Source organism: Neltuma alba, unplaced genomic scaffold (assembly GCF_004799145.2).
Source record: "Neltuma alba isolate B1F8T4 unplaced genomic scaffold, ASM479914v2 tig00010875_pilon, whole genome shotgun sequence".
In the NCBI taxonomy this organism is placed as follows: domain Eukaryota; kingdom Viridiplantae; phylum Streptophyta; class Magnoliopsida; order Fabales; family Fabaceae; genus Neltuma; species Neltuma alba.
The window spans coordinates 665,411-677,715 of record NW_021635666.1 but is presented as its reverse complement, the minus strand read 5'-3'; the positions used below and the strand labels follow the sequence as shown (position 1 = coordinate 677,715).

The 12,305-nt window shown below is 35.5% G+C and overlaps 2 protein-coding genes across 2 annotated transcripts; one reads left to right on the top strand and one right to left on the bottom strand.

Annotated features, from left to right (window-relative positions):
- Positions 1 to 4,130: 4,130 nt before the first annotated feature.
- On the bottom strand, positions 4,131 to 4,991 carry LOC114759619 (uncharacterized). Its single transcript, XM_028948829.1, has one exon. It carries the CDS (start codon positions 4,989 to 4,991, stop codon positions 4,131 to 4,133), a length of 861 nt encoding a protein of 286 aa, XP_028804662.1.
- Positions 4,992 to 9,863: 4,872 nt separating this feature from the next.
- LOC114759612 (glucan endo-1,3-beta-glucosidase-like) lies at positions 9,864 to 11,893 on the top strand. The gene is made up of 2 exons (XM_028948822.1): positions 9,864 to 9,939; positions 10,944 to 11,893. Exons 1-2 carry the CDS (start codon positions 9,864 to 9,866, stop codon positions 11,891 to 11,893), a joined length of 1,026 nt encoding a protein of 341 aa, XP_028804655.1.
- The last annotated feature ends 412 nt before the right edge of the window (positions 11,894 to 12,305 follow it).

The following is a 12,305-nucleotide window of genomic DNA, read 5'->3' as shown; positions in this document are numbered from 1 at the left end:
TTATAATTAGGATTGGAAGTAGTATAATGAATTAAAAAGACCAAAATCATAATGATCTCAAACAAATTTTCCCCCTTCTTCCCCCCTTCCTTTTCCTTCACATGATTACAGAACCTATCATCTCAATTCAGTTATATCTATTCTTTATATGATTACAATCTTATTAAATTAAAAGTAAAAGTATTACTTCAAATTTAGAAGTTAAAATTCATAAGAAAAAACACACTATATGTTCCTCAGCATGAATTCAAACTCTTCTTTTTTTCTTTTTTGAAAGGAATGTGTTATGAACACGAGTTTAAAATGATAGTCTAATCTCAAAAGACTAACCTATTAAAAAAAATCATTTAAACTTATAAATCTCACCACATTTGTAAGCCTTTCCAATGTAAAACTCATAACAAAATGAACTTGTCTTTTGTCATCAATCATTGTATGTCACATATCACAATTATAGACGCGCAAATACCAAAACTAAATTAGTGGTGCCTATTAAGAAGCTCATGATATGTTCATTTGCATATCCCTTCAACATAAAAACACATATTAGAAAGCATTTAAATATATGGTAATATGACTCTACTCTATTTTTGGCCCATATCATATATATATATGGCCTTTATCTGCTAGTCAAAAAATATATGACCCTTATCGTTCTCATATCTTGATCGGATTGTGCATATAAATTACAATATTTGTTTGAAAATAAATGATATTACATGGTGGCTAAACTTTACGTCAACATTCAATTGTGAAGGATTAGCTCTTTTTACTAGACTCGACGTTGTTAGTATTTGTTTACTAATAATTAAATAAGTTGTGGTCACCTATTCTCATAAAAGAGAACTCTGCATTTAATGTTATTATTTTTTTTTTTGATAAAACAAGGTTACAGTCAGAAACTAACTAACAGGGGCAACATTATGCAAATGAAACGCTGCATCCATCTTCAGCAAGGCAACCACTCTGTCAGGAGGAGAGGAAAGAACATGGAAATCAGTCAACATGGTCCAAGCTTCAGCGGCCAAGGCGTCAGCAACCTTATTTGTCTCTCTATCACAGAAAACCAGATCAACTTCCCATTCCCTTGCAATCATCCGCTGAATTTCCACAAGAACACCATAGTCCGGATGGTCACAAGGTATCTCAGACTGGATTGTACGAACCAGATCACAACAATCACTTTCAACAATGATTTTCTTTAAATTCATGTCCCAAGCTAACTTCAATCCCCAAAGTGCACCCCAAGCTTCTGCCATGAGGATTGAACCATACCCAACCTTATACATAAAGCCCCGCAAGAACTCTCCGTTATGGTCTCTTAACACTCTGCCACAAGTACAAAGACCCAATGCTAGATTCCGTGATCCGTCGACATTAATCTTTACGAACCCAGCCGGAGGTGGTCTCCACCCGACACTCGTAAACACAGAGGATTGTTTCTGCAATAAATTCATGGAGCCCCAAGAAAGACTGGCTCTAGTGCGTGCAAGTAAATCATTAGTTCTCCAAGCAATATTCTTGAAGATACGATCATTTCGCCTCAACCAAATGTTTCTTCCAAGAATTGCAAACCATAACCGAAACTCATAGCCCTCCACCAAGGCCCGTTGGGACAAGCACCACCCAATCCACTCCGTAAGTATTGACTTACTAAAGAATCGATCCCAACACTCCCCGGTGAGCAAGGAGGTCCAGACATGCCTGATAGTGGAACAATCGCGCAACACGTGAAGGATGGTTTCAGGTGCTTCATAGCAAGCTTCACATAGCCCTGTAGAATGTAACCCACGTCGCTGTCGCGACACATTTGTGAGCAAACGATCATGGGAGCAAAGCCACATGAACATGCGGTTACGCTGTGGCACTCGTAATTTCCAGACAGACCGCCATAAGTTCCTATTATGAACAGGAGGGTGAATCATAGAGAGACGTTCATACGCTGACTTAGTCGTAAAGCTTCCATCAGCAGACCATCGCCACACCAGTGTATCGTTTCCCCCTGTAGCATTCACACGTACTCTTTGTATGGCCTCCAAGACCTGAGGGGGTAGAAACTCGCTGAACTTCTGCCAATCCCACGACCCAGATGCCGTAATACACTCGGCCACTTTCCATTCCAAGTAATCCGTTGGGATCTCGCATATAGCAAGGCTCTCCAATTTGTCTAGATGAGGAACCCAACAATCTCTCCAAAAAAGTGTTCGTCGACCATCCACAACACGCCATGCCAACCCCTCGCTGACCTTCTCCCACGCATATCTGATGCCCTTCCAGGTGCTAGACTCAGACCTCTTCCGTTCAACTCTTGGGACAATATCCTCACCAGTCTTGTATTTCTCACGCAAAAACCTCACCCAAAGTAAATCACTGCGAGTAGCTAAAGACCACCCTAGTTTCATCATGAAGGCTTTATTTTGGAGAGAAGCATGACGGAGCCCCAACCCACCATCCTGTTTACGACGGCAAACATTGTTCCAAGAAACCAGATGCACTTTGCGAGACGTAGTCCCACTACCCCACATAAAGTTACGGCAGCGCTTGTCAATTTCACTACAGATTGCACTCGGGAGTGGAACAGTTTGCATGGCATAAGTCGGCAGGGCCGAAACTACAGATGAAACCAGTGTTTGTCGACCTGCCAGCGAAAGAGTATTGGCTTTCCAACTCGATAAGCAAGAATCCATTTTATCTAGAATATATTTATATGTAGACTTCGACACCCTCTTATGGAGAATAGGCATACCCAGATACTTGCCTAAGTCAGAAGAAGGTGCAAAATTCAAGAACGTGCTAATCTCACGGCACCTATTATGGTTCACATTTTCTGAGAAGAAAATCCGTGATTTACTTGCATTTACCTTCTGTCCAGAAATGTCACAGAAATCATCAAGAATAGCTTTGATCACTCCAGCCTGCTCCATATCCGCTTCAGCAAATAGGATAAGGTCGTCACCGAAAAATAGGTGAGAAACTGGCGTACCTCTTTTACTTAATTTAAAAGGGCGCCAGTCGCCATCATCAACAGCACTCTGAATAAGATGGCCCAGTTTCTCAATGATAAGAACAAAGAGATATGGGGAGATAGGATCTCCTTGTCGCACCCCACGAGACGGGCAAAATTCCTTAGCAGCAGTCCCATTCCAAAGTAATTGCATATGGGGAGTGGACACGCAATAATGGATGACGTCTCTTATATAATTAGGAACCTTAAGTTCTGCTAAGCAATGAAAAATAAAATTTCATCGAACACGATCATAAGCCTTCTCCAAATCAATTTTGATGGCCATAAAACCCTTCTTTTTCTTCATAGTTCTCATGGAGTGTATGATTTCCTGAGTTAAAATAATATTATCTGAACTTTGTCTCCCTCTCACAAAGCTACATTGATTAGGCACCACCACAAGAGGCATGATGGGCTTGAGCCTATTTGTGATGATTTTGGTTACCACCTTATAAATCACATTACATAAACTGATGGGTCGAAAATCTTGAATAGTCTGTGGATGATCAATTTTAGGAATCAAGACAATCTGAGTACCATTAATATCCTCAACACAGCAAGGATTGTTGAAAACTTCTTTCACCATAGAAATAAGAGATGCCCCTACAGTATTCCATTGGCTTTGATAAAATAGGGGGTTTAAGACATCCGGTCCCGGAGCCTTAAGGGGCCCCATATCAAAAAGAGCCTGCTTAATTTCTTTCTCATCAATATTCCTCCCTAAACATTGCAGATGCCTATCCTCAATAGCCGGATAAGTACAAGAGAAGTGAAGAGATCCTATTGGAGAGCCAGATTCTGTATAAAGCTCTTCAAAAAATCTGCTTCCCATGTTCATGATTTCATTTGAATCATAAGACCACATCCCGTTATCAAGCTTAAGAGCTTCAATTTTGTTACGTCGTCGTCGTCCGTTAGCAACTGCATGGAAGTACCGAGTATTACAATCCCCATTGATATACCAAGAAGATCGTGAGTATTGCAGCCACATCACCTCCTCTTGCTTAAGAATGTTTTCCAATTCGTGCCACAAATCCTTTCTAATTTTCTCCAAATGCATGGTTGGCCCTGTAGACGCAATTTTACGATGCACTCCCTCAAGTCGCCGATGTAGTTTCTCTTTATTTCATGTGATATTTCCAAAGACCTCCTTATTCCAAGTCAAAAGCTTCTTTGTAAATTCAAAAACTGAAGCACCCCAATCATGTTGTGGTAACCAATTCTCCTTGACAAAATTATGGAACTCATCATGAAGAACCCATGGAGCAAAAAAACGGAAAGGCCGATTATTAGGACAATCAGTGCTGAAATTGTCAGTCTTAAGGAGGACCGGACAATGATCGGATTTGTACTTGGACAAGTGAACAACAGCAGCATTGGGAAAAGCAATATGCCATAAATCATTGACAAAGACTCGGTCAATCCTGCTTTGACTCCTCTCATACCCCCAGGTGAAGCGAGGCCCACTAAAACCAATATCAATCAAGCCACAGTTCGTAATCCAAGCACGAAACAACCTGTCAATCCTAGAGTTACCTTGCCTACCCCTCCCCCAACGATCTTCACTATGGGCAACAACATTGAAATCCCCTGCCACAGCCCATTTCATATTAGAAGCATTGTAGATATTATGAAGGGACTGCCATAACTGTCTTCTAAGAATTGTATTGGGGTGACCGTAAACAAAGGTCAACAACCATTCATCACCATTACCATTCCTCACCTTGCCATGAACAAATTGGTCGCTCGAAGATAGAACAACAAAGTCAGTATTCATGTCCCAAAAGAGCCATATGCCTCCACTAAAACCTCTAGCCTCCACCAAAAATTTATTCGGCCAACCAAGCCTACGAGCTATTAATCCTGCCTTCTCCCCATCCTGCCTCGGCTCTAGAAGTGCAAAAATATTGACATTATTACGAACCATAAGATCAGATAAAAGACGTCGAAAAGAGGCGTCACCGGCACCTCGAGTATTCCAAGTCATTATAATCATAAAGATAAAGGAGAGATGAACACCAGAAACAACAAGAAGCTACTGATTATAAGTCCCAAGCGAGACTTCACCTTCAACACGCATAACCACATCATTATCTTTCGTCAAAGGATTAGAATGCAAGACAAAAGACGTGCGTCCACCTGAACCCGAATCTAAAGGAATAGATGCACCATTTGTAATATTCGGATCAATTGGGACTGAACCCCTATCCACATAATTGACCCCAGCATCTAACGCCCACTATGAGTCAAATGAGGAAGTCCATTACTAATTATTTTATCAACATGAGTGGAACTTTTTGGCACCACTATCTTGCTTGCCGAGCTTACTTGTGTAGGGCCTTGTTTTGCCAATTTATTTTTAACCTTTAAATAAGCCTCCATTGGGCTTGCAACTATAGCACTTCGGTCCACACTTGCACTTCGACCCACACCATCGTTTTTAGACCCACTGCTTGCAACTGCTTGCTTCTTTTTATTGGTAAAATTTTGTTTAGATTATGATTGAGTAAAAGTAAGTTTGATTATAAAATTATCAAAATGAATATGAGTTTTAATAAATAATGAAACATGATTAAAAACATGATTTTACATAATACAATGAAATTAAAATAATTTAATATGAAGAAGTTAAATTTAATGAGTGAATTAAATTTTAAAACTTCAGAGAAATCATAAAAAAATATTTTAAATATAAAGTGAAACATGAAAAAAAATGAATTGAGATAATATAATGAAGAAATGAAATTTAATGAGTGAATTAAATTTGAAAACTTTAGAGATCATAAGAAATATTTTAAATATAAAGTGAAACATGATTAAAAAAATGAATTGATATAATACAATAAATTTAAATTAATTTAATATGAAAAAGTGAAATTTATTGAGTAAATTAAATTTGAAAATATTAGAGAAATGAAAAGGCCTAGGGGGTTTATTCAAAGTAAAATTGGTAAAATTTTGTTTAGATTATGATTGAGTAAAAGTAAATTTGATTATAAAATTATCAAAATGAATATGAGTTTTAATAAATAATGAAACATGATTAAAAACATGATTTTACATAATACAATGAAATTAAAATAATTTAATATGAAGAAGTTAAATTTAATGAGTGAATTAAATTTTAAAACTTCAGAGAAATCATAAAAAAATATTTTAAATATAAAGTGAAACATGAAAAAAATGAATTGAGATAATATAATGAAGAAATGAAATTTAATGAGTGAATTAAATTTGAAAACTTTAGAGATCATAAGAAATATTTTAAATGTAAAGTGAAACATGATTAAAAAAAATGAATTGATATAATACAATAAATTTAAATTAATTTAATATGAAAAAGTGAAATTTATTGAGTAAATTAAATTTGAAAATATTAGAGAAATGAAAAGGCCTCCCAAACATCAACAAATAAGCTCTTCATATTGGAAAATAAGCTCCCTCCTCTTGGCTTATTCCAACCACATGATGAGAGAGCTCAAAATCCAGTAAGCCTAATGTACTATAAGCCCTGTCAAACATCAACAAATCTTCAATGGGTTTATCTTTAAATTTAAGTCATGTTTGGGCCAGCAAACGTTTACCCAAACACTATAAGATTTTACAGCAGATCCAGTCTTACCATTATCATCAATTGAATTTCCACTTTTGGAGTTCATCATGCCATCTATCTGGTTAGACAAGTAAGCCATTGTTAAAGCGCAGGTTAAACTAGAAAATAGGCAATCATTCCATTTTGTTATCAGCTTCATTATTAGAGGTGGTTCGGAACTATTAAAAACAAGAGTGGGAATTCCTTTCATGGTTTCCTGGCAATGATGGATCATGGCCGTCGGGCAAGGAATTGAGAACCATTTTTACGCTATTGTGTTCGCAAGCTAACAGATTTAAATCCAAGCCTTCGTAACATCTTGATTGGTTTGTTGGCTAAAATTAGCTGTGACCTGGTGACGAATTTGAGTAATGACCCGTTTGAGCTTGTGCCCCCTCCCAGTTATAACACACCCAAGGTCTCATTCCAATTCAATGAAGCACTTGGAAAGTTCCTTGTAGACATCAGTCAGATGACACAGTTCATAATGGCTTCTACAGGTGTTCTGATTCTTAGTACACCATTACGCTCTAATGTGTTGGCACCACCGCTGGTATTACTGACCCAATTCTACTACTTTTTCCCATTACTGGCCAAAGCTCGAACTTCAGCGTCATTTGTGGTAGCATTGAGGTACCAATATTCTGGTTTGCGTTTCTGTGGGCCCTCACCTTTTCTGTTCTTCAGGGTTTTGTTATATTGGTGGTGCTCTTTATTTCCTGGAAGCGAGAACTCTAAACATCGTGCCACGTTGTGATCATGGCTATTTAGAGTGTCCGCATTTGGAATACAATTGTTGATGTAAAAATATGGTTGTTCTTTAAGTTATGACATTGGAAAGAATTCTGTTTAGTTTTTTTTGTAAGATTTCATCATGCTTTTATTGGGCCAAAATTTTTTGTGAATAAAAATGGCCCAATTTAATCTGTATGGAATTCGGGTGTGCATTTGAGCCCATTTATTAATTTGAATGATCCTATCGTATTATGGGTTGGTCATAAGGGCAGAAATAGGCCATGCTAGAATTTAATCAAGAGGAAACTAGCACCCAACATTCTAATAATATTTCTCATGTGTATTCAACATCATAATCCTTTTTGCGATGCAATTTTACTCTTCATGTTTAAAATTTTCTCTAAAATATTCTTTTTTAATCATGATTAATCTTAGATAGAAACTCTTTAATTAAAAGTATTAAAGCCGGACCATCCAAATCAAATCTTAAAAGATTCAGAGGGGATGAGTGTTGGGGTGCTTATCTAAGGATGATCACCCAAACCAATTCTATATTTTAAAGAATGAATTATAAATTTGAGAGATAAAATGGATTGAGGTTTTATATTTATAACCAAATTCAATCATCAACTAGTTTTTATATTAAAGACAAAGATGGTATAATTGTTCTTTTGGTTATCACATTGTTCGTTTTTCTTCTTCTTTTTTTAATTTTTTTTTGTGGTGAGATGACCTCATGCTTTATATAATTAAAAAAAAGGGGTAATTTAATTGTATGGAATTTGGGTATGCATTTGAGGCCACTTAATAATTTGAATGGTCCTATTATATTATGGGCTAGTTTGGCTAGGTATCTAACGAGTCTTCAGGAAAATGACAATTACAGACCCTTAAATCTTTAATTATGAAAATTGTAAATAATGAATAATTGAAATTCTATTAATGGACAATAGTCCTTGTTTGTAATTTAAAATAATCTTAATAGAGTAAAATGTCCCTTAAATTGAATGAATAAAAAAGTAGTGTTTATGAGACTCAAGCCGTGACATCAATCATCCTTGTGGTGTGGCCCTTGGTCATCTTCTGTTAATTTGATCTACGTTGCCCCCCATTGTGTTCAGTGATTCTTGATGAATACGTAGCTTGTTATTGTGTGGTTTATTAGAAATAATTAATGAGAATTGAATAAAATATAAGGGTCAAAACACATATAATGCCCCTGAATTTTAGCTATCTTTCATATAATCTTTATCATCTTTAAAAGTTTAAAAAGCATACCCTCAATTTCATTTTTATAGTTTTACTTATTCAAATATATAAGTAAATTAAAAAGATGCATTAAAAATATTGAGTTTTGACAAGATCATTTAACTAATAAATAAAATGCAATATTGATGCTTGAAATGCGTTTGATAATTGGCAAATGACTTCGAGAATATGATAGAAAGAATTTTTTATTATATTTAATCAAATACTACATCCGATCCTAATTATAAGGCCTCACTTGTAATCTAGAATTAGGACCGAAGGTAGTATAACGGATTAAAAAGACCAAAATCATAACGCTCTCAAAACAGATTTCCCCTTTCTTCCCCCCTTCCTTTTCCTTCGCATGATTATAGAACCTATCATCTCATATCTGGATCTCAATTCAGTTATATCTATTCTTTATACGATTATAGTCTTATTAAGTTAAAAGTAAAAGTGTTCCTTCGAATTTAGAAGTTAAAATTCATAAGAAAAAAATGTACATGTTCATCAACATAAACTCAAACTCTTCTTTTTTCTTTTTTGAGAGGAATGTGTTATGAACATGAGCTTAAAGTAAGAACACAATTCCAAAAGACTAACCTGTTAAAAAGAAAAATTCTTTAAACTTATAAATCCTGCCACATTTGTAAGTCTCCCCAACATAAAACTCATGTCTTTAGTCATCAATCGTTATATGTCACATATTACAATGATAGACGCGCAAATACCAAAACTAAATTAGTGGGCCTATTTTGAAGCTTATGATATGTTCATTTACATATCCCTTCCCCCCCCTTTTTTTTTTTGGGAATACCGTCATATCCCTTCAACATAAAACACATATTAGGAAGTATTTAAATATATAGTAATATGGCTCTACTCCATTTTTGGCCCATATCTCCTATATATATACGGCCTTTATCGTTCCCATATCTTAATCGGATTGTGCATATAAATTACAGTATTTGTTTGAAAATAAACAATACTACATGGTGGCTAAACTTTATGTCGACGTTCAATTGTGAAAGACTAACCATTTCCATTAGACTCAATTATGTTAGTGTTTGTTTATTAATAATTAAATAAGAAGTGGTCCCCTATTACCATAAAAGAGAACTCTGCATTTAATGTTATTATTGTGACACTAATTATTCCATACTCTGAATAATATTGCAATTTAATGCGTGTCAACTAGCATGTGTATATGTGCACATATACACCAAATACAGAATAAGAATTGCATTTCAAAGTGTCTTTAACTTGTATTGCTGAGGGCTAAAGATGGTTTCATGGTGGATCAGATTCATGTCCCTAACAGTGGCTCTACTCTTTGCAATTTTTATGGCCATCTCTGTTGGTAAGCTCTTATTTAACATATTTCTTCTTTCTCTTATGAAATTATATATGCTATCATTTCGACTGAATATCCTAAGGTTGTTTGCCATTAGGCCTAATTTAATTGTAGAAAACATCTATAAAATTTGACCTACATAAATATGATTTTCTTGTGATAACAAAAAATTGATAACAAATCTCTTAAAGTTTTTTATTTTATATATAATTGGATCTTTTTATCGTTAATTCATATATTTTTCACTATAAGACGTAATGTGATGTGATTACACAAGATCTAATTTTGTTCAATAGACATTTTAATCAATTGAAAGGATCTTCTCATCAATTTAAAGATAGTTTTGATTCCATTCGAATGAGGATTCAAAATATCAATCACATTGGTCAATCAAAGAGATGTTTAGCACCTTAAAAGAATGATCTCTCTAGCTACTTGAGCTTTATTATTTTGCGCACATAATGTCCTTAATTTTGGATTACGTACTGATAATATCTATATGGGGAGTCCAAAATGTCACATGTTGGCTATAAATAATGCATTAATTTTTGCCTTGAAAGTTTAAGGTGTCTATTTGGATAGTATTTAAGGTCCTAAAAGCTCATTTTGAAGCCCAAAATAGTGATAATAATCCCAAAATTCATGAACACCTCAAAAGTGATCGTGGAGCGTGCTCAGTATGCCTGCTCTAGCCTGATAACAAATGCCCTCAAAAAATGGCCTGCCCATGTGCAATCCTATTAGTCAAAAACAATTGAACGACTTTATGATGCATTAGAATTCTAGTTGTTAGAGCATTTAAGGGCATTCAACGTCAAGTTTTATATCATTTATGACAATTTTGTGCAATAAATTTCATTTACAAACATACATATTAATTGATGAGCACAAACTCTTTGTCCTCTTTCAATCAATGAAATGTGTATTTTCTCACATTTAATTTTAATCTTTAATACCATTAAATGATGACAAACTCACATGTGCCATCTTGTTCAAATTGGAAACACAAGAGGCCATTGGTGTAAATTATGGCCGTAATGCAGACAACCTTCCACCTCCCTCACAAGTAATAGCCCTTTGCAAGAAATGTGGCATTCAATCATTTCGTCTCTTTGATCCAAGCCATGACATATTGGAAGCCCTAAGAGGTTCAAACCTCAAAGTAAGCATCGGAGTTAAAAATGAAGACATTCAAACCCTAGCTTCAAACCCATCAGCAGCAAACCAATGGGTGAGCACCAACGTGGCACCTTATGCAGATGACGTCAACATTCAATGGATCACCATAGGGAATGAAGTCATCCCAGGAGTTGAAGCGACGTTAGTCACACAAGCCATGCAAAACATTTACAATGCAAAAAGCTCCATATTAGGCCCAACAGATAGTATCAAAGTCACAACAGTTATGTCTATGGCCGGTCTTAGAAACGGATATCCTCCTTCAAATGGTGTGTTTTCAGATGAGATTGTGGAAGTAATGAGGCATGTATCAAGTTTTCTTGCTCAAACAGGATCACCTCTTTTGATCAACGCATATCCTTACATGGCCTATGCCTCAGACCCACAACATATTTCTTTTGAGTATGCAACTTTTCAAGCCCCAAGTCCTATAATAGACGGAAACTTGAAATATTTCAGTTTGTTTGAAGCTATGGTTGATGTAGTTAATGCGGCAATGGAGAAAATAGGATTTGGGAATGTGCCTATTCTGGTGGCTGAGACAGGATGGCCTACAAAAGGGAATGAGCCATTCACAAGCATAGAGAATGCTCAAACATATAATCAAAAGCTTCTAAGTTTTGTGCAAAGTGGTAAGGGTAGTCCAAGGAAGCCAACACAACCCGTAGATGCGTTCATATTTGCGATGTTCAATGAGGACAAAAAGGAAGGGATTGTGGAGCAAAATTGGGGAATATTTAATCCTGATATGAGTCCTATTTATCCACTTTTTCCCTGCTGATGGCATCTTGATCAACATGCGAAAGAGGAAGTATATTATTTAGACATAATTTGTTGTCAGTTGGTGTGTTATATAATATTAGCTATATTCTGTAATCATATTGACAGTACATGTTAAATTTAGCTATTAATTAAGATGAGATCAATGGCAAAAGAAAAAATTGATTAAATATATCTTAAACCAATAATTTATAATTTTGACCAAGTGCAAAAAGAATTATCTCAAGGGTTAAGGACTTCCTTGCAACTGGTATAATTATTTGCAATAAAATCTTTATAAATTCCAACCTTGCAACCCCGCGTCATATGACTTGAGACTTTTGGTAATGTTGGGTTTTATCAAGTTCATTCTTTGTGGATTACAGCCCCAACCCAATTAAGATATAGTAGAGCATATGATATAAATATAATCA

Excerpts from the sequence above, each read along its gene's own strand:
- LOC114759619 (XM_028948829.1), bottom strand. The coding sequence starts at position 4,991 with ATGACTTGGAATACTCGAGGTGCCGGTGACGCCTCTTTTCGACGTCTT.
- LOC114759612 (XM_028948822.1), top strand. The coding sequence starts at position 9,864 with ATGGTTTCATGGTGGATCAGATTCATGTCCCTAACAGTGGCTCTACTC. Across the intron at positions 9,940-10,943 it reads TTTTATGGCCATCTCTGTTG|AGGCCATTGGTGTAAATTAT; the intron begins GTAAGCTCTTAT and ends TGGAAACACAAG.